General features: G+C 39.7%; 2 protein-coding genes across 2 annotated transcripts; both read left to right on the forward strand.

Annotated features, from left to right (window-relative positions):
- Positions 1 to 2,828: 2,828 nt before the first annotated feature.
- Positions 2,829 to 14,803, forward strand: myo1hb (myosin IHb; the record flags this gene model as incomplete). Its single annotated transcript, XM_083902322.1, has 32 exons — positions 2,829 to 2,858; positions 6,361 to 6,522; positions 6,924 to 7,039; positions 7,123 to 7,321; positions 7,405 to 7,485; positions 7,593 to 7,772; positions 7,840 to 7,938; positions 8,038 to 8,151; positions 8,267 to 8,338; positions 9,009 to 9,128; positions 9,206 to 9,273; positions 9,372 to 9,477; positions 9,563 to 9,643; positions 9,725 to 9,816; positions 9,939 to 10,033; positions 10,596 to 10,642; positions 10,770 to 10,850; positions 10,948 to 11,053; positions 11,139 to 11,256; positions 12,365 to 12,478; positions 12,561 to 12,637; positions 12,707 to 12,775; positions 12,861 to 12,945; positions 13,034 to 13,196; positions 13,285 to 13,368; positions 13,545 to 13,638; positions 13,782 to 13,837; positions 13,916 to 14,051; positions 14,139 to 14,209; positions 14,358 to 14,455; positions 14,562 to 14,665; positions 14,748 to 14,803. The coding sequence occupies 32 exons, from the start codon at positions 2,829 to 2,831 to the stop codon at positions 14,801 to 14,803; spliced, it is 3,174 nt and encodes a 1,057-aa protein (XP_083758448.1).
- Positions 14,804 to 17,547: 2,744 nt separating this feature from the next.
- Positions 17,548 to 26,296, forward strand: susd2 (sushi domain containing 2; the record flags this gene model as incomplete). Its single annotated transcript, XM_083902323.1, has 16 exons — positions 17,548 to 17,608; positions 18,726 to 18,924; positions 19,071 to 19,222; positions 19,321 to 19,488; positions 19,560 to 19,731; positions 19,816 to 20,017; positions 20,860 to 20,945; positions 21,931 to 22,199; positions 22,609 to 22,743; positions 22,849 to 23,004; positions 23,549 to 23,797; positions 24,145 to 24,328; positions 25,018 to 25,112; positions 25,205 to 25,384; positions 26,089 to 26,190; positions 26,274 to 26,296. 16 exons carry the CDS (start codon positions 17,548 to 17,550, stop codon positions 26,294 to 26,296), a joined length of 2,433 nt encoding a protein of 810 aa, XP_083758449.1.
- Between the last annotated feature and the right edge of the window lie 292 nt (positions 26,297 to 26,588).

A 26,588-nucleotide genomic window follows, 5' to 3' on the forward strand; every position in this document is an offset into this window, starting at 1 on the left:
TTCGGCCTTCTCTAAAGTTATCAGCTCCCATAGTCTTAAGCACAAGCCTAAACAACTCTGTACGGTGCCTGCTGCAACTATCTAATCACAGCACTGGCACCAGTCTACAGAATTTGTGTTTTCACTGAGCCTGACCGGACTGGGGCAGACGACTGACTACGCTACTGCGCAGTCCTCCCCAAGGTCAGCTCCATGTATCAGCAGAGAAAGCACCTTTAAATATCCTAACTCTGGGACTCACGGGCAGACTGACAGAGGATGCACAACTGTCAACATACTTGTTTATGTTTGGCATTGTCTCAGATTCTCCTCAGATCTGAGCTGCATCCAATAAAGCCTTCTTCAACTTAACTCATCTCTGACACCAGAAAACTCCATCCTCGGTCAACTCACTAAATAATCAAATCTCTGCAATAAAGTTCTCCAACACAGTTGCAAGGGAAAGTTGTGGTGAAGTGAGGGATAATTCAGCTGCAAGAAGCACATGTGGTTAAATTTGACACATTGCACCTTTAAAAATAGCTCATAGGATCAATGCAGCATGGAAGAGCATCGCTCACTCACATATTTACAGTCGTGCTTAGTGAAGTATTTACATGATATTGAGGCGTTTTATGTTTTGCTTTAGCTTTGATCACATCCTGTATTTAATTTACCAATTGCATGTTGTCTTGTTATTGGTTATTGGAGCCTGTAGAATAAAAGGTATAGATAAAAAAACAAACAACGAATGAATGCAAGAGGTTTGTATATTAAGTTCAGTGAGGACATACAGTATGTTAATTAGGGATGTGAATCTTTGGGTGGCTCTCGATTCAAATTCGATTCTGATTTTTAGGGTCACGATTCTCGATTCAAGGGATTCCATTCATACGTTTCTCGATTCAAAAATGTATACAATGCATAGTGTGTTAAGGCAAATTATGGAATCAAAACAATACAGTTTGTATAAGATCATGTGATCACAACGGCAAACTTTAGACAAAAGTTAACATTTATTCATTCAAAACAAATAAAATCTTACTTGCTGTACAAAAAAAATGACTTGCATAAATAAAAGCTGAGGCTAGCTGCCTTTTACAGTTACAAAAATAAACTGTACACAAATAACACAAACTGGTGTTTTGTGTGTTTTTTCAAAATAGAAACTTAAATTTTTTATTTTTTTTTAAATTGATTTTTGAAGTTTATGAATCAATTCAGAATCGTGGATGATTAGAATCACGATTCCTATGTGAATTGATTCACTTTGCAAACTGTTGTTTTTAAAGGTGCTATACAAATACAGGTATTATTATTATTATATATCTGTTATCAGACAATGTCCAGTAATATCATTTTCAGTCAGAATCAGAATCTCAGGATGGCGTTCCCCTTTATTTTTAAGATATAAATACGTTGTCCTAGTCAGCGTTTCATTCAAACTTCTTTGTTGATTCCAGTTGAATGCATTTCTTCAACCTGTAGGATATTATGGTTAATCCTTTTGTGTTTGGTTTCCAGTGTCTTATCCAGTTCTGTAGCTAAGATATAACATAGTATTGGTGCAACTGGATTTCCTGCGGTTGCCAGATTTGACAGTAATTTATGAACGATAATTGCCACACGTGTTTATAAGCCCGTATACTTGAGAGCCCAGATGACAGCACTCACACGGACACTCCAGGGGGTTCACTGTACTGTACTGTAATCCAATAACATGTGACCATTGTCTCCTGTAAGTGTGCAGCTGTGTGTGTTGTGTTGCGACGGAGCGGATTCTATACAGACAAAAAAAAAACCCTTCTCTATTTGCATAATGGATTACATTATGTTAATTCCTGTTTTTTCTTTCCAGCATCTTATGTCACCGTGTGCTCCAGTAACGTAAGATGCCCTTGTTTATCCCGACAGGAAGCACAATGTTAAAATTTAAACAGACGGAATTTGAGGGCGACATTACGCTGCTCACAGACCTATAGCTGTCACCGCTGCACCAAACAGAAAGAAATATGCAGAAAAGCAGCAACATGTGACTTTGATGGTACTATTAATGAAAATAGCATCATGTAGAGTAGATTAAAGTTTCATCAATTTATTTATTTTTTACTTTAAAACTGATATAATATTTGGTTTATTGTAACTGGGGGGGGGGGGATCAGTTCCACCACAATCTATACTTACTTTTTATTTGACATTTCCTGAAAAGATTCACGGTAATTACAGAGGCTTATTCGTGTGTAAGTCTGTAAGTCATTGTGTGATTGATGATCTGATCCCCGTGGCTCTAATGAGCAGTTAGTAATTAGTTTGAAACGCATCTGCCTAATCAAAGATCAGTAATCGAATACCTGCGCAGTAATTTTGTGGGGAGGAGGAGGAGGAGGAAGAGGAGGGGTCCCAGTGGAGATAGAGTTACCTCATCCTTGTATTACATACCTGCACACACACACACACACACACCAACACACACATCCTTCCGTAAACACACAGCGGAGCTGTCCAACACTCAGGTGGAGCGCTGAATGAAGGTTTGCTGCCTGGGCTCCATGAATGTTTAAGCAGCTCAGTGTTCTACAGAGACAGAAGGGACAGCAGTACCACCCTCATCATCATCTTCCTCCTCCTCGTCCTTTCCACCTGCTGTGTGTGTTTGAATCAGGGACTAATGCAAACCTGAGAGACACACCAGAGGACAGAGAGAAGACCTGGAGCGATGGCAGAACTTGTCGCTTACTGAAGCTGCAGTGAAAGGCCGTGTCTGTTTGAGCGGAGGCTTTAAACAGAAGACTCGAGTTTATAGGAGTTTGGGTTCGTCAGAGTCATCCTCACACAGGACTGAATCAACCATGACACACATGGCTTTGGAAGTGAAGGAGGTAATGACACGGATATGGCTTCATGTGAACATGATCTTGGTTACTGCTGTGTTCTTATATTCTCCAAGATACTATTTAAGATTGTGATCTGATTGTAGCAGCTTCCAATGCAAGCGGCTTTAAAAAAGCACCAATTTAATTCAAACAAGAGTGTTTTTTTATTCACTTCTATTGGATCTTTTCTTCTTCTTTTTTCTGATTTGGTTCAATCTAACCTCTCACCATGATCGACTGTGACCAAGGGAATACAAATATTGGCACCGAAATCACAGGCTGAGTTAGTAACTATACAGTATACTGGTGAACACGCTGACCCCGCTTATACATCGTGACTCAGTAAAGAGCAAAACCACGCAGAGCTCAAATGAAAAGTGGAAAAGAAACGCAACAAAAATGAAGGTTAATTCTGTAGTGAACTATATTTGACTTGGACTTGCTTTGGTTAGGTTTCACCCATCATCCAGGAGGAAGAGTTACTTCTAACAGAGGGCACTCTCGCCCTCTATCAGGGGTTCTTTTCCAAGACTACTGCTACGTAACTTATTCCTCTTTTGTAAGTCGCTTTGGATAAAAGTGTCTGCTAAATGCTTAAATGCAAATGTATATAAAACATCTTCAATCTGACTAAAGCAAGTCTAACCATTGAAACTACCGTTCAAAAGTTTGCGGTCGCCAATAGAATTTCTTTGTGTTTTCCATTAAAAGTCACACTTTTATTCATCAAAAGAGTTGCAAAATGAATAGAAAATATAGTCAAGACATTGTCAAGATTGGAAATAATGATTTTCATTCAAAATAATATTTTTTCCCTTTCGTCAAAGAACCAGCAAAACTGTTTTCAGCTGTACTAACATAATTGCACAATAGTTTTCAAGGGTTTTCTAATCATCCAATAGCCTTCTAACACAATTAGCAAACACAATGTACCATTAGAACACTAGAAATGGGCCTCTATACACCTATGTACATATTCCATTAAAAACCAGACGTTTGCAGGTAGAATAGTCGTTCACCACATTAACAATGTATAGAGTGTATTTCTGATTCATTTAATGTTATATTCATTGAAAAAAAAAGTGCTTTTCCTTCAAAAATAAGGACATTTCTAAGTGACCCCAAACATTTGAACAATAGTGTATAATAATTATATATATTAACATAATTTGGATAAACCTTAAGTAGATTTTATTTGATTCTTTACCGTTCAGCAAAGCAAACAGGGCGATGGTTTGTGTGGTATGGATCATGTCAAAACAGTTCAGTGTGAGACCGTAGCGACACAGGAGGTTCTATATTGGACCAAGAGCGATGGAGGCCTGTTGACGGTCAGGTTTCTCTGGACACCTGGAGCCCCCGAAATGTGTGTGTTGCCCCGGGCGATGTGTGGTGTCAGTCAATGGCCCACGAGGAGTGCTATCTCTTTCAAGAGCCTAACTGCCACTTTGTGGCTCCGTAACAGGATCCTGCACCATACTGGAGAGACGGGGACAATGGAGGGCCCGGTCTGCTGGTCAGATAGACTTTCCTGTTCTGATGTTGCCTGACATCAAAATTTGATGTTTTACTGTAGTTGTTTTAGTTGGTTTTTTTTTTATACCTTATACATATGACAGTGTTGTGTTGGTCTGGGGGGTAATGTTTCCCTTTAACCCCTGAAGGTGTCTTTCTTCCACAGTTCATTCAAAAGACAAGGTGGGAAAAAAAGGGGAATTTGTGCTCTTTGCCTTTCACAATAATTGGCCGTGTGTGTTCAGCAGAGGTCACATTTCAGAAAATCTCTGCCTCGTGCTCTCAGCTAACAACACAGGACAAAGCCGAGCTGTACTTTACTTTAAGTTTTGCCACACGTCGTTTTCAGACTGAATCCTGTCACCGTAACGTCCCATGTCAACGATAAATCAACCTCATAAATCATGTTCAACCTCTGTGATGAAGTTAGAAACAGTTTTAGTCTTTGGTTTCTTCTACAAAGACAATTTTTCGAAAGACTCTCAGGATTCGAAACTCCTCCTCCTCCTCAGTCTTTGCATCATGATAAACTACATAATTTAGATTTTCTTCCTTTTGTGGACAGGCAGCACATTATTGATGGTTTCCCATTGAAGGAAGTGGGGAGGCTGTGATCTATCTGTGTTTCCTGTCATGCTACTGTCCTCCCCCTCCAATAAAATCCCTACATTTAGTTCAGAAACACTCCGGCTGACACACACACACACACAGGCACACACACATCAGGGACCTTCAGGACAGGTAACTTTTCACACTTTTTTTCCCATGTTGAACAGGTTAATTATGTGGTTTTTTCAGGACATTTCTGGCTCGGCTTTGTTTTGTCAGTTGTCAGTTGATAGTCGGTTACTCAGACTTGGTGACAGGTCGACAGCGATGAGAGTCAGACTACTGAAGCCTAATACCGGGCGCCTTTCAAAGCTCCGTAATTAAAGTGCGTGATGTCACATTTGCTGATTATTTCACCGCGCGCGTCTTCCGCCGGGAATTAAATAACAGAACAAAACCCTGTTCGTAGATTAATAATCACATTTGGATCATGCTTGATTAAGGTCATTTTGCATTTTATTTTGTTTGGGTCATTGTTGAAGCCCTTAGATTCGAATTGTCATCCACATGATGGAGTGTTTTGGTGTTTGTGTTGTTCCTGCTATGATCGTGACATATGGTTCTTTAGGGAGCACAGAGAAAGATTAGATAGTAACGGCTGAATTTAGATTTGTCGTGAGCATAAAGGATGTAGTGAAGGCCACAAAAAGCTCCGACTGGACGTCACTGATATTAGGACAGACAGGATGTTAGTCATTAATTCTATGGGAAATATACAGTATGTCCCATATCATGTGTGTGTGTGTGTGTGTGTGTGTGTGTGGTTGTGTTCTTGAGTGACAACTTCCACAGAACACAGATAACGTCTGACAAAAACTGATGGGACATGATGCAGCAGCCTACACTCTTAGAAATAAGGGTTCCAAAATGGTCCTTCTACAAGGGCTGAGGTTCTACCTGGAACCATTTGCTTCTGAAAAACCCTTTCCCGAAGAAAGGGTTTTTCAAGGGTTCTTGGTAACACTAATGGTTCCAGTAAGAACCATTTTGATCCAGACTCTTTAAAGCAACTTTCCTGAATAAAGGGTTTTATTAGGGTTCTTGGTGGAACCCCCCAAAAGGGTTCCAGGTGGGAAGGCTCTCATGAGGACAAACCTTATATGGTTTTTAAGAGTTTAGCAATAAAATAATACAATAATAACACTACTTTAACACTATTCCAGAGTGTATTTTAGTGTAAATTTAACACTGCATACATATGATTGTGTGTATATGATTTGTATTTGTATATTATGTGAATTCTGTAGGATCCATTCACCTTGAGGTTCACCTCAAGTGGTTTATCCTTGAAACAAAAACTCATCTGTCATTAAACACAATAGTTTTTCCTCGTGATGCCCAGTTTCCCTTAAAATGTCGCTGACGTGCTCCTGATTTGGCACAGAGCCTGGAGGTGCGCTGTAACCAGATCCTGAGGAACATGGAGGCCTCGCTGACAGCCCGGGACCGCGTGGGCATCCAGGATTTTGTTCTCTTGGACGCCTACACGAGTGAGAGTGCCTTCCTGGACAACCTGAGGAAGCGCTTCCACGAGAATCTCATTTACGTGAGTCTTTCCTTTAGCGCGTTCGATTTTGGCTGCACTATTCCGCCGTCTCCTGTGCTCTAATTAAGCTTTACGACCTCCACCTTTGACCCCCACAAGGTCCTCATGCTGCGTTGTCTTCTGCTAAATCTGGCACCTTGTGTTGCTGACACAGCAGCTCCTGTCCTTTCATTGTGCAGAGTAAGCACTATAAAGGTCACTCCTGTTTGGAAGGTGATCAGCCAAATTTATTGCTTTTGATAAGAGGAACAAACTTACTTATCAGTAGACTGATGCACACTCCTCGCGCACTGTTGAAGGACTTTTAATGTCACGTCATTTTTGAGGAAAAACAATGGCCTCCTTTATTCATTGTGCAAACGTTGCAGACCATGACTTCCTCTCCTTGTCTCGCTTTGCAGACCTACATTGGGACTCTCCTGGTGTCCGTCAATCCATACAAAGATTTAGACATCTACAGCAAGAAGCAAATGGATACCTACATGGGCGTTAACTTCTTTGAGCTGCCACCTCATATGTAAGATTTTGTTCTTCATGCCGATGAACACAAGACGAACACAAGCGTCTACGCCAACTCTTAATCATCACTGTCCTTTACAGTTATGCTCTGGCAGACAACGTCTTCCGCACGATGCTGTCCGAGTACAACAACCACTTCATCCTGATCTCAGGAGAAAGTGGGGCCGGCAAGACCGAGGCCTCCAAGAAGATCCTACAGTACTACGCCGTCAGCTGCCCGAGTACCAGAGTCCTGAACAATGTTCGAGACCGACTTCTTCTCTGCAATCCAGTGCTCGAGGTCAGTGAGCTGTGTTCATTTATTGATGTGATATTGTGTTTAAAAATCTGTGATTTTTTTTACGACACTTTTGTATCTTCCAGGCTTTTGGAAATGCCAAAACTCTGAAGAACGACAACTCGAGCCGCTTTGGAAAATATATGGACATCCAGTTTGATCACCAGGTGGAATAAAAATCAAATTTTTTTTTTTTTTTACATTTGTATTGCAAGTGTAAATGTAACACAGCAATGTAAAGATCTTAAGGTTAAAGATGACCTTCTTTCCTCAGGGCGGTGCGGTCGGCGGTCACATCCTAAGCTACCTGCTGGAGAAGTCCCGTGTGGTCCACCAAAATCACGGAGAGAGGAATTTTCACATCTTCTATCAGCTGGTGGAAGGAGGGGAGGAAGATCTGCTCCGCTGGCTCGGCCTACAGAGAAACTGCCAACACTACAGTTATCTGGTGCAGGTCAGCAGTCAAAGAAAACACGTGATTTGTCTGTTGATTCAGATCTCTAATTCTTCGTCTCCCACAGGGTGAATGTGCCAAAGTTAGCTCTATCAACGATAAAAGTGATTGGAGGACGGTGCGAAAAGCCCTGTCTGTCATAGAGTTCAGTGAGAGCGATATTGAGGTGAGGTAGTACAATATTCTTGAATAAATGATATAAAACCATGTGTGACAACTTTTGCTCGAGATGTGTAACCTAGTTTTCTCTTTGGCTGTAATACAGAACCTGTTTGGGATCATTGCTAGTGTGCTCCACCTGGGTAACGTCAAGTTTGAAGCAGATGCTCGAGGATACGCCACTCTCAACCACAACCAGGAAATGCACTGGGTGTCAAAGGTGAGAAATGATTAAAGCTGCAGTGAGTAACGTTTGGTGTTTTTTTTTTTTGAGAAATTTGTTTGAGGTAGGGAAGGAAACAAAATGCTGATGTCTGTGTCTCTTTGCTGTGCAGTTGCTGGGGATTCCTGCTGATGTTCTCCAACAGGGCTTAACCCACAAGAAGATTGAAGCCAAAACAGAGGAGGTGATTTTAGGCCTTGAGCTGTTAAATATGTTGATATATGTGTTTGCAACATTTATTTTACGTCATAACCTTTACTGCATTGGTTCTCAAAGTGCGGCCCGCGGGCCAATGGCGGCCCGTAGAAACATTTCTGGCGGCCCGCAATGAATTACAGTTGATAGTTTTAATCCAGGAGCTACTAAGCTTGTTAAATGTTTATTGGACATTACTGGATTCAGACCAATAAGTGTAAACAAAAATTCTGGGTATTTACCTGGTTTCTATATGGTGAATTTTAGTGTATTATTGGGTTATAAGCAGGCAGCTACAGCCCCCAATTACTAGCTATTTACCCAGTAAATATATGGTAACAGAAATGTGTTACTTGGTATTAACCTGTAATTAGAAGGTAAGAACAATGGCCAAAATACTGGGTAATTACCCAGTAAATTATAAAGCGTTATTATATTATATTATATAATAATAAAATAATATTAAATTACATTATGTTAACGCTTATATTACTTTACGCTAAACTGTAGAACTGAAATCTGGTCATTAAAATGATTACAAATGGGATTTCTTTCTGTTTTTTTTTTCTTTGGCGGCCCTCAGTCCAATGTTGGGTTCCTAAATTGTCCCTCAGGTATCAAAAACTTTGAGAACCCCCTGCTTTACTGTGATGTTTCAGGTGTTCAGTCCCTTCTCTGTGGACCATGCAGTATATGCCAGGGATGCCCTTGCCAAAGCCATCTATGGCCGCACTTTCACCTGGTTGGTCAACAAGATCAACGAATCTTTAGCTAACATGGTATGTCAAGAAAATGGATGAAATAAGATTCTACTAAGGCTGTGGCAAATAAGAAAACATGTTTTTTTTAAATCTAGGATCTCTCCAGAAAGACAGTGATTGGTTTGTTAGACATCTACGGGTTTGAGGTTTTCAGCGTGAACAGGTAAAAAAAAAACACACAACAGCAACAAATCTGACTATTCTTCAACATCAAATGTGTGAAATTAGAAATACTTTTTTTTTTTTTTTTTTACAATTCAGCTTCGAGCAGTTTTGCATCAACTATTGCAACGAGAAGCTGCAGCAGCTTTTCATCCAACTGACCCTCAAATCCGAGCAGGAGGAGTACGAGATGGAAGGAATTGAAGTAAAGACACAACTCCTCCCTGTATTTTCATCATATAAGTGACTTGCACTGCTACAAATGTTGATTTTTTTTTTCCCATGCACAGTGGGAACCAGTGCCATATTTCAACAATAAGATCATATGTGACCTCGTGGAAGAGAAATACAGAGGAATCATCTCACTGTTGGTAATGCTGTGACCGAGTTATGATTCTTTTGACAATATTGTAGCACATGGTTGACTTACTCATGGTTGTTCTGTCATTTAGGATGAGGAATGTTTACTTCCTGGAGAAGCGACAGATCTGACTTTCCTGGACAAGATGGAGGAAAAGATCGGTGGCCACCCTCATTTTGTCACGTGAGTGAAACACCCATGCTACACAGGAAATCGTAGATAGAAAAACATCTAAATATCTATATTATATGTTATCATCTCTAAATATCGTGATAACCAATAATGACTGAATCCCTTCCGTGTAGACATAAACTAGCCGACCAAAAGACGAGGAAAACGATGGACAGAGGAGATTTCCGACTGCTGCACTACGCTGGGGAAGTCACCTATTGTGTTGTTGGTGAGACATTAAAGGCACCATATGTAAGAATGTGGCCAAAAACGGTTACTACACTCAAATTCAAAAATACCGAGGTCTTTTAGGTTTCGTTTTCTCCGCCATTGTAGCTTAGACGTACTGTAACTGGCAACCCGTGGTTGCTCGGCAGCTGAGACTCTACTGACTGCAATGATTGGTAGGTGGCGCCACATGCCAAAACATGATTTCAAAACATAAACATGATTTGCAGTCTGCAAAATATTTTTTTTAATGCAAATATTTTGGCTCTACTGTTGTTGTTTGTGAATTCATTTTGTTATATGAACATTATTCCTGAGTCTCTGTGACATATTAGTTGCTTTAGATTTATTACATAATGCACCTTCAAATATTCTTTTAGAATTTCTTACTTCTTCAAATGCCTTACTTTCTTTATTGAAATACCATTAAATAAGTCAATGTAGAAGTGGTTATGGAGGATGCTTACAAATTGAATTTTCTGTTTGTAATGAGGTGGAATATTTGGAAAATGTTGTTATTTTAAAACATTCATAATCTTCGTCTTTCTTCCGAATACCGTCAGGATTCCTGGACAAAAACAATGATCTATTGTATCGAAATGGAAAAGAGGTAAACTCACTGAATTTGCATCCTTTGAAACCAAATGATACAGCATATTTGCTGGTGATTATACCTGAGAATGTACACACATTTATTTCAGTATATTAACATTTGTTTGACTCTTCTTCTTCATCAGGTCATGCGACAGTCCAAAAATGCTATCATCAAGCTCTGTTTTCCATCAACTGAGCCGGACAGCAAGAGGAGACCTGAGACTGTGAGAAGTGCTTCTGATCAAATTGTCCACTGGTCCACTGACTATAAAACAAAACTATTATTTCTCATATCTAACTCTTGTCTAATGTGCTCCTCAGGTGGTGACTCAGTTTAAGAGCAGCCTCGTGGGACTGACAGAGATCTTGATGTCCAAAGAGCCTTGGTACGTCCGCTGCATTAAACCCAACGAAGCCAAGCAGCCAGGTGAGGTCGATCATCATCGAGATGAACAAGTGTTCGACAACACACAAGTTAGTACGCGTGACCTGTTATGCTGTGTCTCCTGCAGGACGCTTTGATGACGTGTTGGTGAGACATCAGGTGAAGTACCTGGGGCTGATGGAGCACTTAAGGGTCAGGCGCGCTGGATTTGCTTACCGCCGCAAATATGAGATCTTCCTCCAGAGGTATCTTGTCTCGATCTCATCTCACTCTCGTCCTTTCTCTCTCCCCTTTCTGCCCCCCATCTCTCCTCTTGTCCCCCATTTTTCCTTTCACCCCAACCGGTCGAGCCAGATGGCTGCACATATTTGAGTCTGGTCCTGTCAGATATTTCTTCCTGTTAAAATGGAGTTTTAAAAAAAATGGAGCTCATTGTGTGAATTGTTGAGTTCCTCTGCTCTCGGTGATGTCTATGTACAGTGCCTTGAGATAATGGGCCAATTCCAATTCCTATCTTAATCCTCAATCTTAACCCTCAAGCTCAACCCTTAATCTTAACTGACCCTCAAAACCAAGTGTTGAGGGTTATTTTGTCACTTAGAAATGGGACACCCCTTAAATGCAGATACATCTTCAGACTGTAGGGGGCAGAATAATGCAAAAGCTGCGTCCAGTCTGTCAACTCCAAAAAAGAAGAAGAACACATTTACGTCACGATTATTTATTACGATCCATTTGTCAGTCAAGTTATTAGGTTGTCAGTTAGTTATAAGATGATACTCATACAAATACCACAACCACGGACATATTCAGCTGACAGTTACCACACACCACGGCTTATTGAAAAGTAAACCATAGCAAACGATCGATTGTCCGCACCGGCCGGCTGTTGACAAAAGATCGTAAAATAAATGTTACGCAACAATGACGTCAGTTATCCATAATATGGGCCTAGACTAAGATAATACAATGGTTTTCATAATTTTTATATCTCTATAAACAAAGAAAATACTTAATTTGTAGCGTACTCATTTCGCTGCTTTCGACGCCATCTTTGTTATGTGAAAACACACAATGCATTCCCAAGGGTGGTCTCGGAAAATCTCAATATTGAGGGCGATACAGCTCTTAAACTTGCCCCTCAACTTAATTTTTCTGAGAATCGGGACAGCACTTGCACTAACGGGAGCGTGCATTTTTGAGATTGAGGGTTAAGATTAAGGGCCAAGCAAGGAATTGGAATGTATGTTATGATTTGGCACTATACAAATAAAATTTAATTTAATTGAATTTAAATTCTCCTTATCTTTGGTGTGTCCTCATTTTTAATGTGTTGCATTTGTCCGTGCTCAGGTATAAGCCTCTGTGTCCCGACACCTGGCCCAACTGGAAAGGGACGGCAGCAGAAGGCGTGCACCGCCTCATCAAACACCTGGGCTACAAATCTAGCGAGTACAAGATGGGCAGGTAAGCGTAGACATGTTGAAGGTGGACACTGGTTCACAAGGAAGGAGATCAGATCTGACTGTACCACTGTCCTTCCCTGAAGGACAAAAATTTTCATCCGCCACCCGAGAACTCTGTTTGCCACAGAAGACGCCTTTCAGGAGTGCAAACACAAGCTGGGTAAGATGTAGTTCTGCGATCTACGCGTCGAAAACATCATATTTATGGAGAAAGTGTTTACTGTTGCAGCGACAAGGATTCAGGCCAAGTACAAGGGCTACAGAGTCAAAGGAGACTTCCAGAAACAGAAAGAAGCTGGTAAGAGGCGCACATGTCGTCATTCAGGCAGAAACATCTTTATTTTTTTTATTTAATCATATATATATTATAATGATATTTTCAGCCACTAAAATTGAGACTTGCTGGAGAGGACTCATGGCCAGAAAGGAGAGAGAAAAGAGATCGTGGGCTGTCAAGGTCATCAAGAAGTAAGTCTAATTTGAGGTTTGCTGAGATGAGAAGCAGTCAATGACCAAACAGTGACCACATTGTCACCTGCCTGTCGATTTATTCTAGGTTCATTAAAGGTTTCATGACCAGACATCATCCGGCGTGCGTTGACAACAGCGAGTACCTGGCGTACGTGAGGCAGAACTACCTGACGCGACTGAAGGAGAACCTTCCACAAACCGTTCTGCGGAAAGACTTCTGGCTCACACCTCCGCCTATAATGCAGGAGGTGAGTGTTTTTTTACAGACCGGTGAGGACAGTGTTAAAGTCAAACTAAGCAGCTTATGAACCATTTTTCATTTTTTGTCAAATGAAGGTGTCCCAGGTCTTGAAGCAGGTCTACATTCGCCACATGGTACGGAAGTACATTCGCGGCATCACTCCACAGAGGAAAGCACAGGTAGTCTATAATGTTCAGTCTATATTGAGGTAAATTATTCATGCAGAGTTTAGTATTTTTGCATGTATTTTATCTAAAGTTCACACTATATATTATGATTACTGCATATTATTATTATTTTTTTCTTCCTGTATGTAATCGCTCTTTAGGTTTTAATATTACACTCCTGTTTCCAGCTCATGTTAAAATTACAGGCAAGCTCCATGTTTAAAGGAAAGAAAGAAAACTATCCCTTCAGTGTGTGCAGACCGTTCATGGACACCAGGATAGGTACGACTGTACAGCTGTTTGTTTTATTTTTGCACTTTATTGCACTGGTATGATGCTGCAGTGCTTTACACTTCGGATTAGATTTGTAGTGTTTAGAAATACCTTTTCAGATTGTTATGGTGATTTATCTTCATCTTTTAAAGGCACAGACGACATCAACGTCAAAGTGCTTCAGCTGATAAGACACGAGCAAATTAAGGTAACACGCCTTTAACTTGTGCTGATCCGTACTGACATGATGTATCCTCTCTGACCGGGAGTGTTTCCGTGCCCACAGTACAGCGTGCCGGTGGTCAAGTACGACAGGAACGGCTTCAGACCTCGTCCTCGGCAGCTCGTCTTCACCCTGGAGGCCGCCTACCTCGCAGAAGAGGCCAAGGTCAAGCAGAGGATAGATTACACTTCTCTGAAAGGTAACACGGGAGGAGACGAATCAAGCGCCTCGTTCTCATAAAAATTACTTTGTTTTCTTTTTTTAAATACATGATTTATCTTTATAGGTGTGTCAGTGAGCAACCTGAGCGACAACTTCCTGATCCTTCACGTTACATGTGATGATGTCAAGAAAAAGGTACAGTCGGACTGGTGCTGATGGTAGACATTCATTATAATTCATTTAATGTATTATAAATGATGCACAATACACAACAAAACAGTATTATTGTGTATTATTCTGCACTATGCAACACCTGACTGACTGGAGACCTCTGTTCCTTCAGGGTGATCTGGTCCTGCAGTGTGATCACCTGTTTGAGGCCCTGACCAAACTGAGTGTTATTGCCAACAAGCAGAACTGCATCCACGTGGTCCAGGGCAGGTACAGGATTGATTTAAATTTTAAAGGTAGAAAATGGAAATGGTAAAAAAGACCATGTAAAAGAATTTTGTGTAATTTATGTGAAATTCTTTTTGTCCACCAGCAGCGTGCGATTTGACATCCAGCCGGGCAGAGAGGGCTTTGTGGACTTCAAGAGCGGTCAGGAGTCCACTGTCTACAGGGCAAAGAATGGCCATTTGATGGTGGTCAGTATACAGAGATTAAACAATGATATTTATTAGTGATGTTACAAACAAGTGACTGAGCTCCTTTTGCTTTAATTTTTTTTTAGGAATCAACAAGAACCAAGTCAAGATTGTGATGCACATAACACTGTTGCTCCTCTGAGTCTTGAATCAACAGCCATGATTGTTCTATAATCCTGCTCCATGGCTGTTTCATTTAACAGCTGAACGTATACTATACAATGAAGTACTGTAGATGTTGTTATTATCTCACATATACTGCCAATTCAGTAAAAGAGAAGCAAAAAGAGAACAAAACGTGCTGATAACAGAGCCTGACTAGAATAGAAATGACTCTGATTGTTTTTTTTTATTTGTATTATTTTAAAATGTCTTAAATTACCTCTTCATCCCTGACCCTCTTTTTGGAGCTCAAAATAAATAGATTATATCTCTGCAATTACAAGCTCTATGTGAATTATCTCAGTATAAAAATAAAGATAACACTTGTGAGATTCCATCACATCACTGTAGATGCTACTGTGTTAGGGTATGTAGATGGAACCCAGCATACATGAAGCCTAAAACAAATATTGCATTCTAAAGCAAATATCATCTTTGCAATATAGATATGCATTAGGAGCCTGAAAACTCAAGAATATTGTGCAACAACATGTGGACATTAGCTGTGCAAAGACTGATGCTGCTGAGGTGAAGAAGAGCAGAATTACTGCGGTTTTATTAAAGGGATGCCAAGGCATTCTCCAATTTGGCACAGTTTGGCACAGTTTGGCACCAGCAGTGCCATTTGAGATTTCTTCAGTACCAAATTATAAAACCTGTCCATCTTCTATCGCTTTATCCTCCACATGAGGGTGGCCAATATCAGCAGACATGGGGTGAAAGGTGGGGGACAGGTCACCAGACCATCACAGACCACATAGAGACAAACAACCATCCATTCTCACACACTCACACCTATGGTCAATTTAGACCCATTTCATTTCATTTTATTTACGTGTCACTATTTGCCTAAAAAATTATTACCCACATATCAATATATTACCCTATTCAAATAAAACTATACAAAAGGATTATGGTCAAGTCAAGTGGATTTTATTGTCAATAGACTCAAGCCTCTGTAACCAAATGCATTTCATTCCATTAGCGCGTCAAAAGGACGCAAATCGACGGACATTCGCCCTTCTCCAATCAGAACTATCTAATGGCGCTATGTAATGACCAATCACACCGGGAATAGTCCGCCCAAAGCATGCTGGGAGATGCAGTCCGTCATTCGAAACGGGTTTATTTCGGTGGATTTAAGTACTTTTGACAAACCGCAAAGGTAAGACAACACTTCTGGTTGTATTTCTTGAAAGCGAGTTGTTGTTTTGCTCTTATTTTGCGGCTGGACGAGTGAATCTTGGTTATAAAGTGATAAAAATGCTTCCACAGGACTTCTGTGGAGTCTCTGCTGTCCAGCTAAGCTAACATGTTTTTCTCCGGTGCTGCTAATCAATGTTTACACTGCGCATGTGTTGTCTACACCTGCTGGTTTGGCCGGCTGGTGTTTTCACTGTGTTTGGTGAACATACTAATGTTTTTTTATGAGCTTTGAGCCGAGTTTCAGACCTTTATGTGGGTATGCAGCATGTCTGTGTTCATAGAAGTTTTTTATTAAACTTTGTGACGTGTTTGTTGCTGCGTGATAAGATGCCACCAGCTCATATTCAAGGTCATCACATATCCCTAAACAGAAATGCACTTTTCAATTAAATGTATCTTTAGTGTTATTTAGATTATATAAGTAGTGAAACATCATATGTATATATATTACATACAGTTTACAGTATTTAGCCACAAATGTATCTGTGTATATAAAACCTCACACATGCTGAACCTGTACATTAAAACATGTTAAAACTGATTCTGAGTATGTAAATACCTGAACAATATTTGTTTATTGGGCGTTTAAAACAATATGACCAGCAGCATATAATGTATGTGACACTGTGCTGAGGATTTCAGAGGCTGCAGCTCCACCTACTGGCAATTATAAGCACAATATAAGTGGCCAGTGATGTGGCAAATACTGTATTTCCTCCATTAGAAGATGAAGGCAAATGATTCAGAAAGTATACAAATACTGCATCAGGATAATGAGTGTATGAATCTCCCGCTGTCACATAACAAAACAAAACAAACGTTCTAGTGTGTTCAATCTACGGCTGTGATGGGTGCAAAGACCTAAAACTATACAATCACTGAAGAAATGCATGGTTCACCACAGGAGAGCAGTCTTGTATAAAGTACATTAAAGGGATTCTTGAGTAAAAATATCAGAAAATACCAGAAAATCACTTTGGTTGGAATCGCCTTTTATAATGTTACTTAAGTAAAAGTCTTTAAGTATATGACATTTACTGTACTTAAGTATCAAAGGTAATTTTCTGATATAAAATGTAAAATTATCCCTTAACTATTGAGCAAGTTCACTACAAACACCTACAATAGTGCCATTTATTCTTTCCCAGCAGTCACACTTGGCCAAACCCAGCAGCTGTCATTACCGATAACCCCAGCTGTAACTCACCATTAGTCAACCAAAACAAACAAATAAAGTTCAAAATTATAGTCCCTTAATCATCGTGGCGTTCTAAAGTCCAGTCGCACATTAGGACTGGACCTAATGTTTGAACATGAGCTGGTGACCTTGGTCATGTGAAGACGTTTACAGTGCAGCTGAAACTGTTATCACACTGACTTCTGGCTGATGATTAACAGATGTTTGTAAATTGCTGTGGTAAAAAAGGGAGGAGGTTAATAAAAAATGTGAGTGCACTGTATCTGCCGGGGTGAGTGGAGCACAAACGTGGGCTGACAGAGTCATTTTCACTCGAAGAAATGGAAAGATTGACAGCAATTATATGTGTCCTTTTGATTTCTTGTATCTGCAGGATATCAGGTGAGTAAAATACAATAATAACTGTTTACTCACGAGCGAGGATCAACATGATTAATAAGGAACAAAAATGTTAAAGCAGCGCATGCCATGTATGTTGTTGCATGTATGTAAAGCCATTTTTATTTTATTCTGAAGTTTTATGTTTAGTGAATCTAGGCACAATTAAGTGTTACATGGGAGATAACAGAGAAAACATGTTGTTGAAGGCCAAAATCAAACATATAATATCCTGTCCTGCTGCAAAAAAGTGGTAGGTTTGAAATTAGAACTGAAACGGATGACGGTAAATGGTAGTGGTTTGTATTTATATAGCGCTTTTCTAGTCTTGATGACAACTCAAAGGTGCTTACACAACACTTTTGCCATTCACACTTTCATACCCACTCACATCACATCTGCATATAGACTAGAGCTAGCGCTAGAGCCGGGAATAAAATCCACAACCTTTTGAGTTGAAAGACTATGGAAGCCTATTGCTGCGGTGCTCAGTATTATGTTATAACGAGAAACTATCATGTTATTTCAAGATAAGATGTTTTCTTGTTATAACTAGAAACTGTCACGTTATTTGGAGATAAGATTTTTTTTCTCGTTATAACTAGAAACTATCACGTTATTTCGAGATAAGATTGTGTTCTCATTATAACGAGAAACTATCACGTTATTTTGAGATAACATTTTTTCTAGTTATAACGAGAAACTGTCACGTTATTTCGAGATAAGATTTTTTTCTCGTTATAACAAGAAACTATCACGTTATTTGGAGAAACTATTCCGTTATTTCGTGAAACTATTCCGTTATTTCGAGAAACTATCACGTTATTTTGAGAAACTATTACGTTATAACGTGAAACTATCACGTTATTGCGAGACACTATTACGTTATAACGAGAAACTATCACATTATTTCGAGATAAGCTTTTTTTATCGTTATAACAAGAAACTGTGTGATAAACCTCTCACAATATTCCAAATATAGTGAAGAATGTTAGGAACCTTTCATCAAAACATAGCGTACATCGTGTTCTTCTATCTCCCTGTAAGGACCTTCATACACCTCTACTGACAAAAAAAAAACCTGAACTAACCCTTTAAAATGTCCCTTTTTTATGGACAGGACAAACGTGTGAGAGAAACTGTGGAAAACAACTGAGCACATGTTCATGTCACCCAACATGTACGTCCCTGAAGACCTGCTGCACGGACTATAAGGAGTACTGTGTGGACATCTCTCCGTACTCTGGGTCCACTTTTGGAGGGACAGATATTCTTGTCCTCAATGCAACGTTCAATAATATGTCCCGTATTGTTTGCAGGTACTGTAAGACGTGGATAAACGTTATTCTTCAGGTCTATTTTTACAATTCAAGAAACACAATGATGAATTGATGCAGTTTAAATCGCTTTTATTTGTGTGTTTCAGTTAAAATGTTTTTTTCTTTTTTTTTAAATCATATGACAGGTTCAACATAAATACCGACACTGTGGGCTACGTGGATGAAAACAGCAGAGGCCACTGCATCTCCCCACTGCTCTATGAAACGGGATGGATTCCACTGCGCATCTCCTCAGACAATGGCACCACATTCAGCAGGAGTGGAGCCTGGCTCTCAGGTCTGCACATTTTTAATTTGAGCAGAATATACAGTATAAACGCATAACTGTTGAAACGCCATTCATGTATTTGTTGTATTCAAACGCTCTGCTTTCAGTTCATACCGGCAAGTTGGATTCACGGTTCAAGGCGACTCTGGTTAACGCCACAAAATGGCAGTACTACGGCACGCCTAATGTCGGAGGAGGCCTCCACATGAGATGGAATACGTCTTTGGTGCAAGCTGACAGGGTCAACGTAGAGCTGTGGGGATACAGCGAGACCGGTGAGAACAACTGCAACAAACTTTTTCATCCAATGTTTGCTGGGAAAACCACTGAATACGTCTCTCTGTAGGTGAACCCTATACAAACTCATGGCAGGGTCAGTGGCAGTATCTGTACTCACTTGGAAAGAATAGGACAAACAGTGGTTCCTTCAGCTTTGTGCCCAAACCATCAGAGAAGTTTTCAAGATGGGAGCTTGGTGCCGTCAGAGTCAGTGCCAGTGACAATTCTGACGGCATGTGGTATGTACAAGAGATAAAAGAGACAAAAAACTGAAAACAATTGGTACGGTAGATACACAATTGATATTTTGTCTCTGTGTTTAGGAATGTGCAGGCCGCGTGGACGGAGGATCACGCTCTGGCTTGGCACCTGGAGGACACTTTTCGGCAGAACTCTTCAATTTGGGCCAAGGACAAATGTTTAGCGTGGGACCGGCTGGAAGAGCAGCTGCCCAACTTCCTCAGTGAGATCATTGACTGTCCCTGCACTCTGGCTCAGGCCAGAGCAGACACTGGCCGCTTTCATGTAAGTGTGAAGAGAAATGGTTAAGTTTAACTGTCTCACAGCGGGAAGGTGCCGGAGACCTTTCTGTGTGGAGTTGTTCTCTCCCCGTGTCTGTGTAGGTTTCTTTCCGGGCTCTCCGGTTTCCAACCACCCTCAAAACATGTTGGACACATTAGGATAGGGCTCTGATCAACCCTCCATCTGATCTGGAAATTTCATTGTGTTATTTGTGTAAATTTCCTTTCCTTTCCAATCACTTCAGACAGCCTCAAAATGTGTGGGCTGAGATTATCATGATCATTTATGTATGTAAGTAATGACTTTATTAGTGTTATCTGTTGTTATTAGCCCCGGTTTACCAGTTCAAAGTCAAGAAATCTTTTATATAGTTTTGTTAGAGATCTAATTGTGTTTTCAATCCAACATATTTACTGGCTCAGCTGCAGTGGCAGGTGAACGATCTGTTTACTATTTATTCCTTGTCCAACTCTGAGATTACAGCAATCCCTCCATGGGAACTAAAACAAATACATTTATTATTCAACACAAAGGCAACCAGTACGGTCCAAGTCTTTTATAACCTACTGGAAGGGAAAAGTCCAGCTGCTCTCACTTCTCTGTTGACCTCCACACAGGATTATTATTCTCATGTCATATTCAAACAGGTGCAGCTTGTGTGTAAATATTTAGTGACAGCAAAATCTGTGTGTTAATAATTTGTGTGGTGCACGTTATTAACTGACTAATTATTTCCTCTTAGCAAACATTTACACGTGAGTTCATCAAGGCCACAGTTTACAAGCTGGTGAAGCCAGTTAGTGAAATTTACTGCTCATCGTGATTATCTCTCTGTCTCTCTTCAGACGGATTATGGCTGTGACATAGAGAAGGGGAGTGTTTGCACTTATCACCCTGGGTGCGTTCACTGTGTGAGGGCCATACAAGCCAGGTGAGTCCTTCACCAACACTGTGATCATATTTGTTCCCATTATATTCATATACTAATTCATATAAAACATGAATTTGTACAAATATGATATTATTATTTTTATGGCTTAAAAAAAACCCAGAAACACGTCATGTCATATTGTTGTTACAGTCATAAAAAGTATTTTTCTGATCTTATCTGTAACTATTATGATCTCACCTTGATAATAAGTTGTAGTAAATACTCTTTATACTCCTTCTACAACCTTGTTTTCAATTAGTCGAAGCTTTTGGCAATATTTGATTTGAACATAGTTGTCATTATGCCATTTTTATTTGTTTATTTATGTGTTTTTATTATTTTGTTTTCCTAAAGTTTTGAATCTGGTCATATCCTTTTAGTCAAATTTGATTGTTTTTTTGTTTTTTTTAACCAGTTTTGTTTCAGTAATTCCCGTTTGTAACTTTGTTTTATTTAACTTGCATTGTTTTAACTTCAGAGCACTTTATTGTCAAGAATAGTTTGACATAAATAAGTTATTGCATTTGACTCTGAGTAAATATTCACTTTGAATGATGTCACATAAAACAATAAATAGATTCAATGAGAACTCGTAATTGGAGCTAAAAAAAAAAAAAAACACAGTATCATAAAAGTGTAGTGAAGAGATTATTTTAATTTGTAGTTTGGATTTCCAGTACAACTACACTATGCTGCATCTAAAAACTGTAATATTATATTTTAATATAGCGTTGATTAATAATCATTTGTAATAAATATAACATCTTTGTTCTATGTTGAATTGTCTTAGAGATTTTCTTTTTTCCAATTTGATTGAATTCGTTTCTGGATTATGACTTAATCCAGTGTATCACATCTTACTTTTTCACACTTCACATTACTTTGTCATGGCAGTTCAGCCTCAAACATGCTAGGAATTCATGAATGCATCCTGTTTTTGCTCCAGCACAGTTTGCCTGACTGTGTTTTGTAATTGTCTCATCAGCCCTCAGTACGCAGCAGGACAACAGTGTTGTTACGACAGCACCGGAGCTCAGGTCCTGACTGCAGACTCCATGGGGGGGAGCACGCCAGACCGAGCGCACGACTGGGGCTCGCCTCCCTTCAAGAGACCCCCGAGAATCCCCGGACAGTCCCACTGGGTCTACGACGTCCTCAGCTTCTACTACTGCTGCCTGTGGTCGGACAACTGCCACTACTACTTCAAACACCGGCCGTCCAGCGACTGCAGACGTTACCAAGCACCCAGATCAGGTGGGAGAGTCAACCAATCACCTTTTAACCCTTTTAGATTTCAACAGATTCTGAAAGCTGAGAAGTTGCACGTCAAAGCCAATGCGTGGTTATTGCGGTAGTTTCACGCGCACCGTTGCAGGGAGCAGGCGAATCAGCGTATTTATCACCAGAGAGGAGAGAGTTGGAAAAACACCTGTACAAGATGTTCATGTACAACTACAGTGTTTTTTCATTATTTTAAATTGTTAATACACTATTTTATCACGCAGTAGATTGTAAATAACTGCCAGGAAAAATGGACAAAAGCACTTAACACAGGATAATTTTCTGGCCCTTTTAAGCAAAAACGGACAATTTGAAGATTATTTAAAAAAATTTATTCTTTAGTGTTTACTCTTGAGTCATAATAATCTGTGTTTGACATCAGCTGTGGTGTTTGGAGATCCACACTTCATCACGTTTGATGGCGTCAGCTACTCCTTCAATGGCAGAGGAGAGTACACGCTGGTGCATTCAGCAAAGAAAAGGCTGACAATCCAAGGAAGAACAGAACCCATGAATGGTGAGGGACTGACATGGTGATATTTAACTATACGATTATGTTTATGAATATGAAACATATGCGTGTATAGTTGCCTTTTCTTTATGTCATTCATCTGCTTCGTAGGCACCATAAAGGCAACACAGTTAACATCCGTGGCTATGAGAGAGGCGTCCTCGGACGTGATTGAGGTGCGGCTTGTCGCTGACCACACCGGTCTGGAGGTGCTGCAGAATAAAATGTCTCTCTCCTTCACTGAGCAGAGCTGGATGGACCTGTCTGGTGAGACTTTTCTTCTCCTGACAGACCATTTTTAACTTGTATAACTGCTATACACTACCATTCAAAAATGTGGGGTCACCTATACAATTTTTTCAGTGTTTTCTATTAAAAGTCACACTTTTATTCATCAAAAGAGTTGCAAAATGAATAGAAAATATATAGTCAAGACATTGACAAGATTAGAAATAATGATTTGTATTCAAAATAATAATTTTGCTTTCGTCAAAGAACCAGCAAAACTGTTTTCAGCTGTGCTAACATAATTGCACAAGGGTTTTCTAATCATCCAATAGCCTTCTAACGCGATTAGCAACACAATTTTAAACACAATATTATCTGCATTAGTAAAAATGTATTGTATGTATAGCCCAAACTTGGGCTAGCTTAGCTTAACCGAGCTTAAAACACACTATTATTTACAAATGCAATAATTAACTCAGAGTAGAACCTGGGGAACAAACTATTCCATTCTATCATCATCAGGGCTTCGAAAGGTGTTTTCATATAATGTTGTTACAAGTTGAACAGAATCTCTCTCTTCTAGGTGTGTTTGTCTTCTGTCCGACCCCAACAAACGTGACCGTCATGTTCCCCTCCGGAGCCGGCGTGGAAGTGCGACTGACACAGGGAACCATGGCGACCACTGTGCTCCTGCCGCTGGAGTTTAAAAACATCACGCTCGGACTGTTGGGCAAGATGAACGGCTACGCCGGGGACGACCTGGTCCTCAGCCACGGCCAGCTCGTGCAGAACCTCAACAATCCAGAGGAGTTATTCAGTTTTGGGGCGAGCTGTAAGAAACCAGTGAATACTTGGCCACAGTTCTTATGATGTCCTCGACTTAAATTAGGTTTATATATGTGTTGTGAAACAGTACAATTGCAGTTTTATTGTGTGAGATAGTAGAGTACAGCTATGTAGTTTTATTTGAGACTTCGACATCTACAAATTGGGACTTTGGTCATGTTTTAAAATTATATCTGAAGTCATAGTAGTGCATGTATAACATATTATTCACTCTTTACTTCATCACAATTTCTTTGCCATACTGCCTGATAGGGTTAGGGTTAGATACATTTATATTTACCTTCATTCCAACACTCTGTTAGTAATGGTGCATCTTTCTTTTTTGTCTTGCAGGGGCTGTGTACAACTCGTCGGCCTTGTTCACATATGATTCACAGTATCTTTTGGAAAAATATAACTATGTTCCAAGACACGACCACACTTTTATTCCAGTGTTCTCTGTCCCCGAGAATCCGAGCGATCCGTTAAATGAACAGGCATCTGAGATATGCTCAGGAGAGGGCTCCAAGTTCTGTAGGTAAGTCTCCTTTTACTATTGAGATGATTTGAGTCAAAGGGTGAGGTGAGGTGATGTGTGAAAGAGAAACAGACACAAACCAGGCATTAAGTTGCTTAAAAAGAACAGTTGAAAGGAATTATATTTAAATATGTTTAAATAATGTTAATTAAAAGAAGTGAGGTCTGGACCACAAACTCTTTTTGTCTATGTTTAAATTCTGACAGAACTTGCATAAAACAAATGAAAAACAGATGTTGACCCTTAGAACACGGAGCATTTAGGCTGTTCCTTCCCCCATTATGTTAAAACATACAGTACATACAGAGGCTATAAGAATATAGTGTCTTATAACCTTTTTTTCAGCACTACTTGGGAAAATAAAAATATCTAATCTTATTATCTTATAGATAGTGTTATTTTGTCACTTCTGCACAATTGTCACTACTTTATATCACTACCAAAAAGTGTGATATAAAATCAATCCTAACTTTGTCTCAACACATAAGAACGCTTTTTTTTTTTTTTTTTTTTAAAAGCTTGACTATGTGACCTATAAACCTTATATGTCCATATAAGGCGTTGTGTATTATTCCCACTGCAATTTACACAGCTACATGCCACGTGCGCATTAAGGGTTAACTCACATTCCAATGTCTATTATCGGTAAAACAGCAGCTTAATCTTGACCGTTTTCCTTGGTTGTACAGGTATGATATCTTGGTTGGTCGGAGTCCAAGAATGGGAAATGCTACGAGGGCGTCCTTCCAAAGTCACGTGTCTCTTGTGGATAATCTAAAGCGAGGTACAAGACAGAGAAACTCTCTTTGAAAGTGTCCACTGTTGATTTAAATATGCATGGTGTTTTCTCACTTACTGTCACACATTGCTCTGCAGTGACCTCCTGTGGCTGGCTTTCACCTCCGGGAAACGGGAAGAAGGAGGGTACCTTATATTTACAAGGAGCTAAGGTCCGACTGTCCTGCAATGACGGTTACGTGCTGAAAGGATCGGCAGAGCGTGTCTGCCAGGAGAACGGACTGTGGTCTGGAGAGATGACGTCCTGCGCTGCTCCAAGTATGCATACATTATTAAAGCAGTCTTATCCAGATCTTTATGATCTTATCCTCACAAATGGTGGACGTACACTACCGTTCAAAAGTTTGGGGTCACCGATACAAAATGAATAGAAAATATAGTCAAGACATTGACAAGATTAGAAATAACGATTTTTATTCAAAATAATAACTTTGCTTTCGTCAAAGAACCAGCAAAACTGTTTTCAGCTGTGCTAACATAATTGCACAAGGGTTTTCAAGGGTTTTCTAATCATCCAATAGCCTTCTAACGCGATTAGCAAACACAATGTACCATTACAACACTGGAGAGATGGTTGCTGGAAATGAGCCTCTATACACCTATGTACATATACATTATTAAACAACAGACGTTTGCAGCTAGAATAGTTGTTGTGTATTTCTGATTCATTTAATGTTATATTCATTGAAAAACAAGTGTATTTCCTTCAAAAATAAGGACATTTCTAAGTGACCCCAAACTTTTGAACGGTAGTGTACACTCTTAAGATCTCCATTGTTTCCTCTATCAAATACTGATAGTTTTTTTAAGTTTTGATTCAAATTAGCTGCTGACCTTACAGGTATTTTTCCCTGTGGGCAGCATCAATATTCATCAATACCAAATTTAAAGTCATAACCTATCATCATCTAGTGAAACAATCACGTGACTACAACAGTAAGTCTGTCTTTGTCCATTTTCAGTCAACGTCGCAGGGATTGTGGCGGGTTCAGTTGTTGGAGCGGCAGCACTGATTGTCATTATAACATCAATCGTATTGTTCTCCAGGAAACACAAAAGGTCCGGTAAAGTATAATAAAATCTGTTGTTAATTTGAGAATATGAAAAGGAAATGAAAGTGAATGTTTTTTTTTTTGTTTTTTTTCAGAAAAGCTGCAAATGAAATTGTGACGAGTGACCACTTCTAATCATCGTTTTCCTCTCATACTAAACTAAAACTGTTAGTATGTTAGCGGTAAAATTAAAATAAATGGAGACAACTTGTTCATCAGTACATATATCGCAAATTTGAGAAAGAATGACAGAAAACGTTTTTGTTGTAACTTTATCCTTGTGTTGCCCTTTTAATGTAAAGTTAGTACTTTGTTGATTTATGTTTGTGGTTTCACCTTCACAGAAGTGGGTCACATTTTATTTAAAAAGCTTAAGTCCATCCTGCCAAACACTCCATTATTATCTATTT

Source organism: Microchirus variegatus, assembly GCF_963457635.1.
Source record: "Microchirus variegatus genome assembly, chromosome: 16".
In the NCBI taxonomy this organism is placed as follows: domain Eukaryota; kingdom Metazoa; phylum Chordata; class Actinopteri; order Pleuronectiformes; family Soleidae; genus Microchirus; species Microchirus variegatus.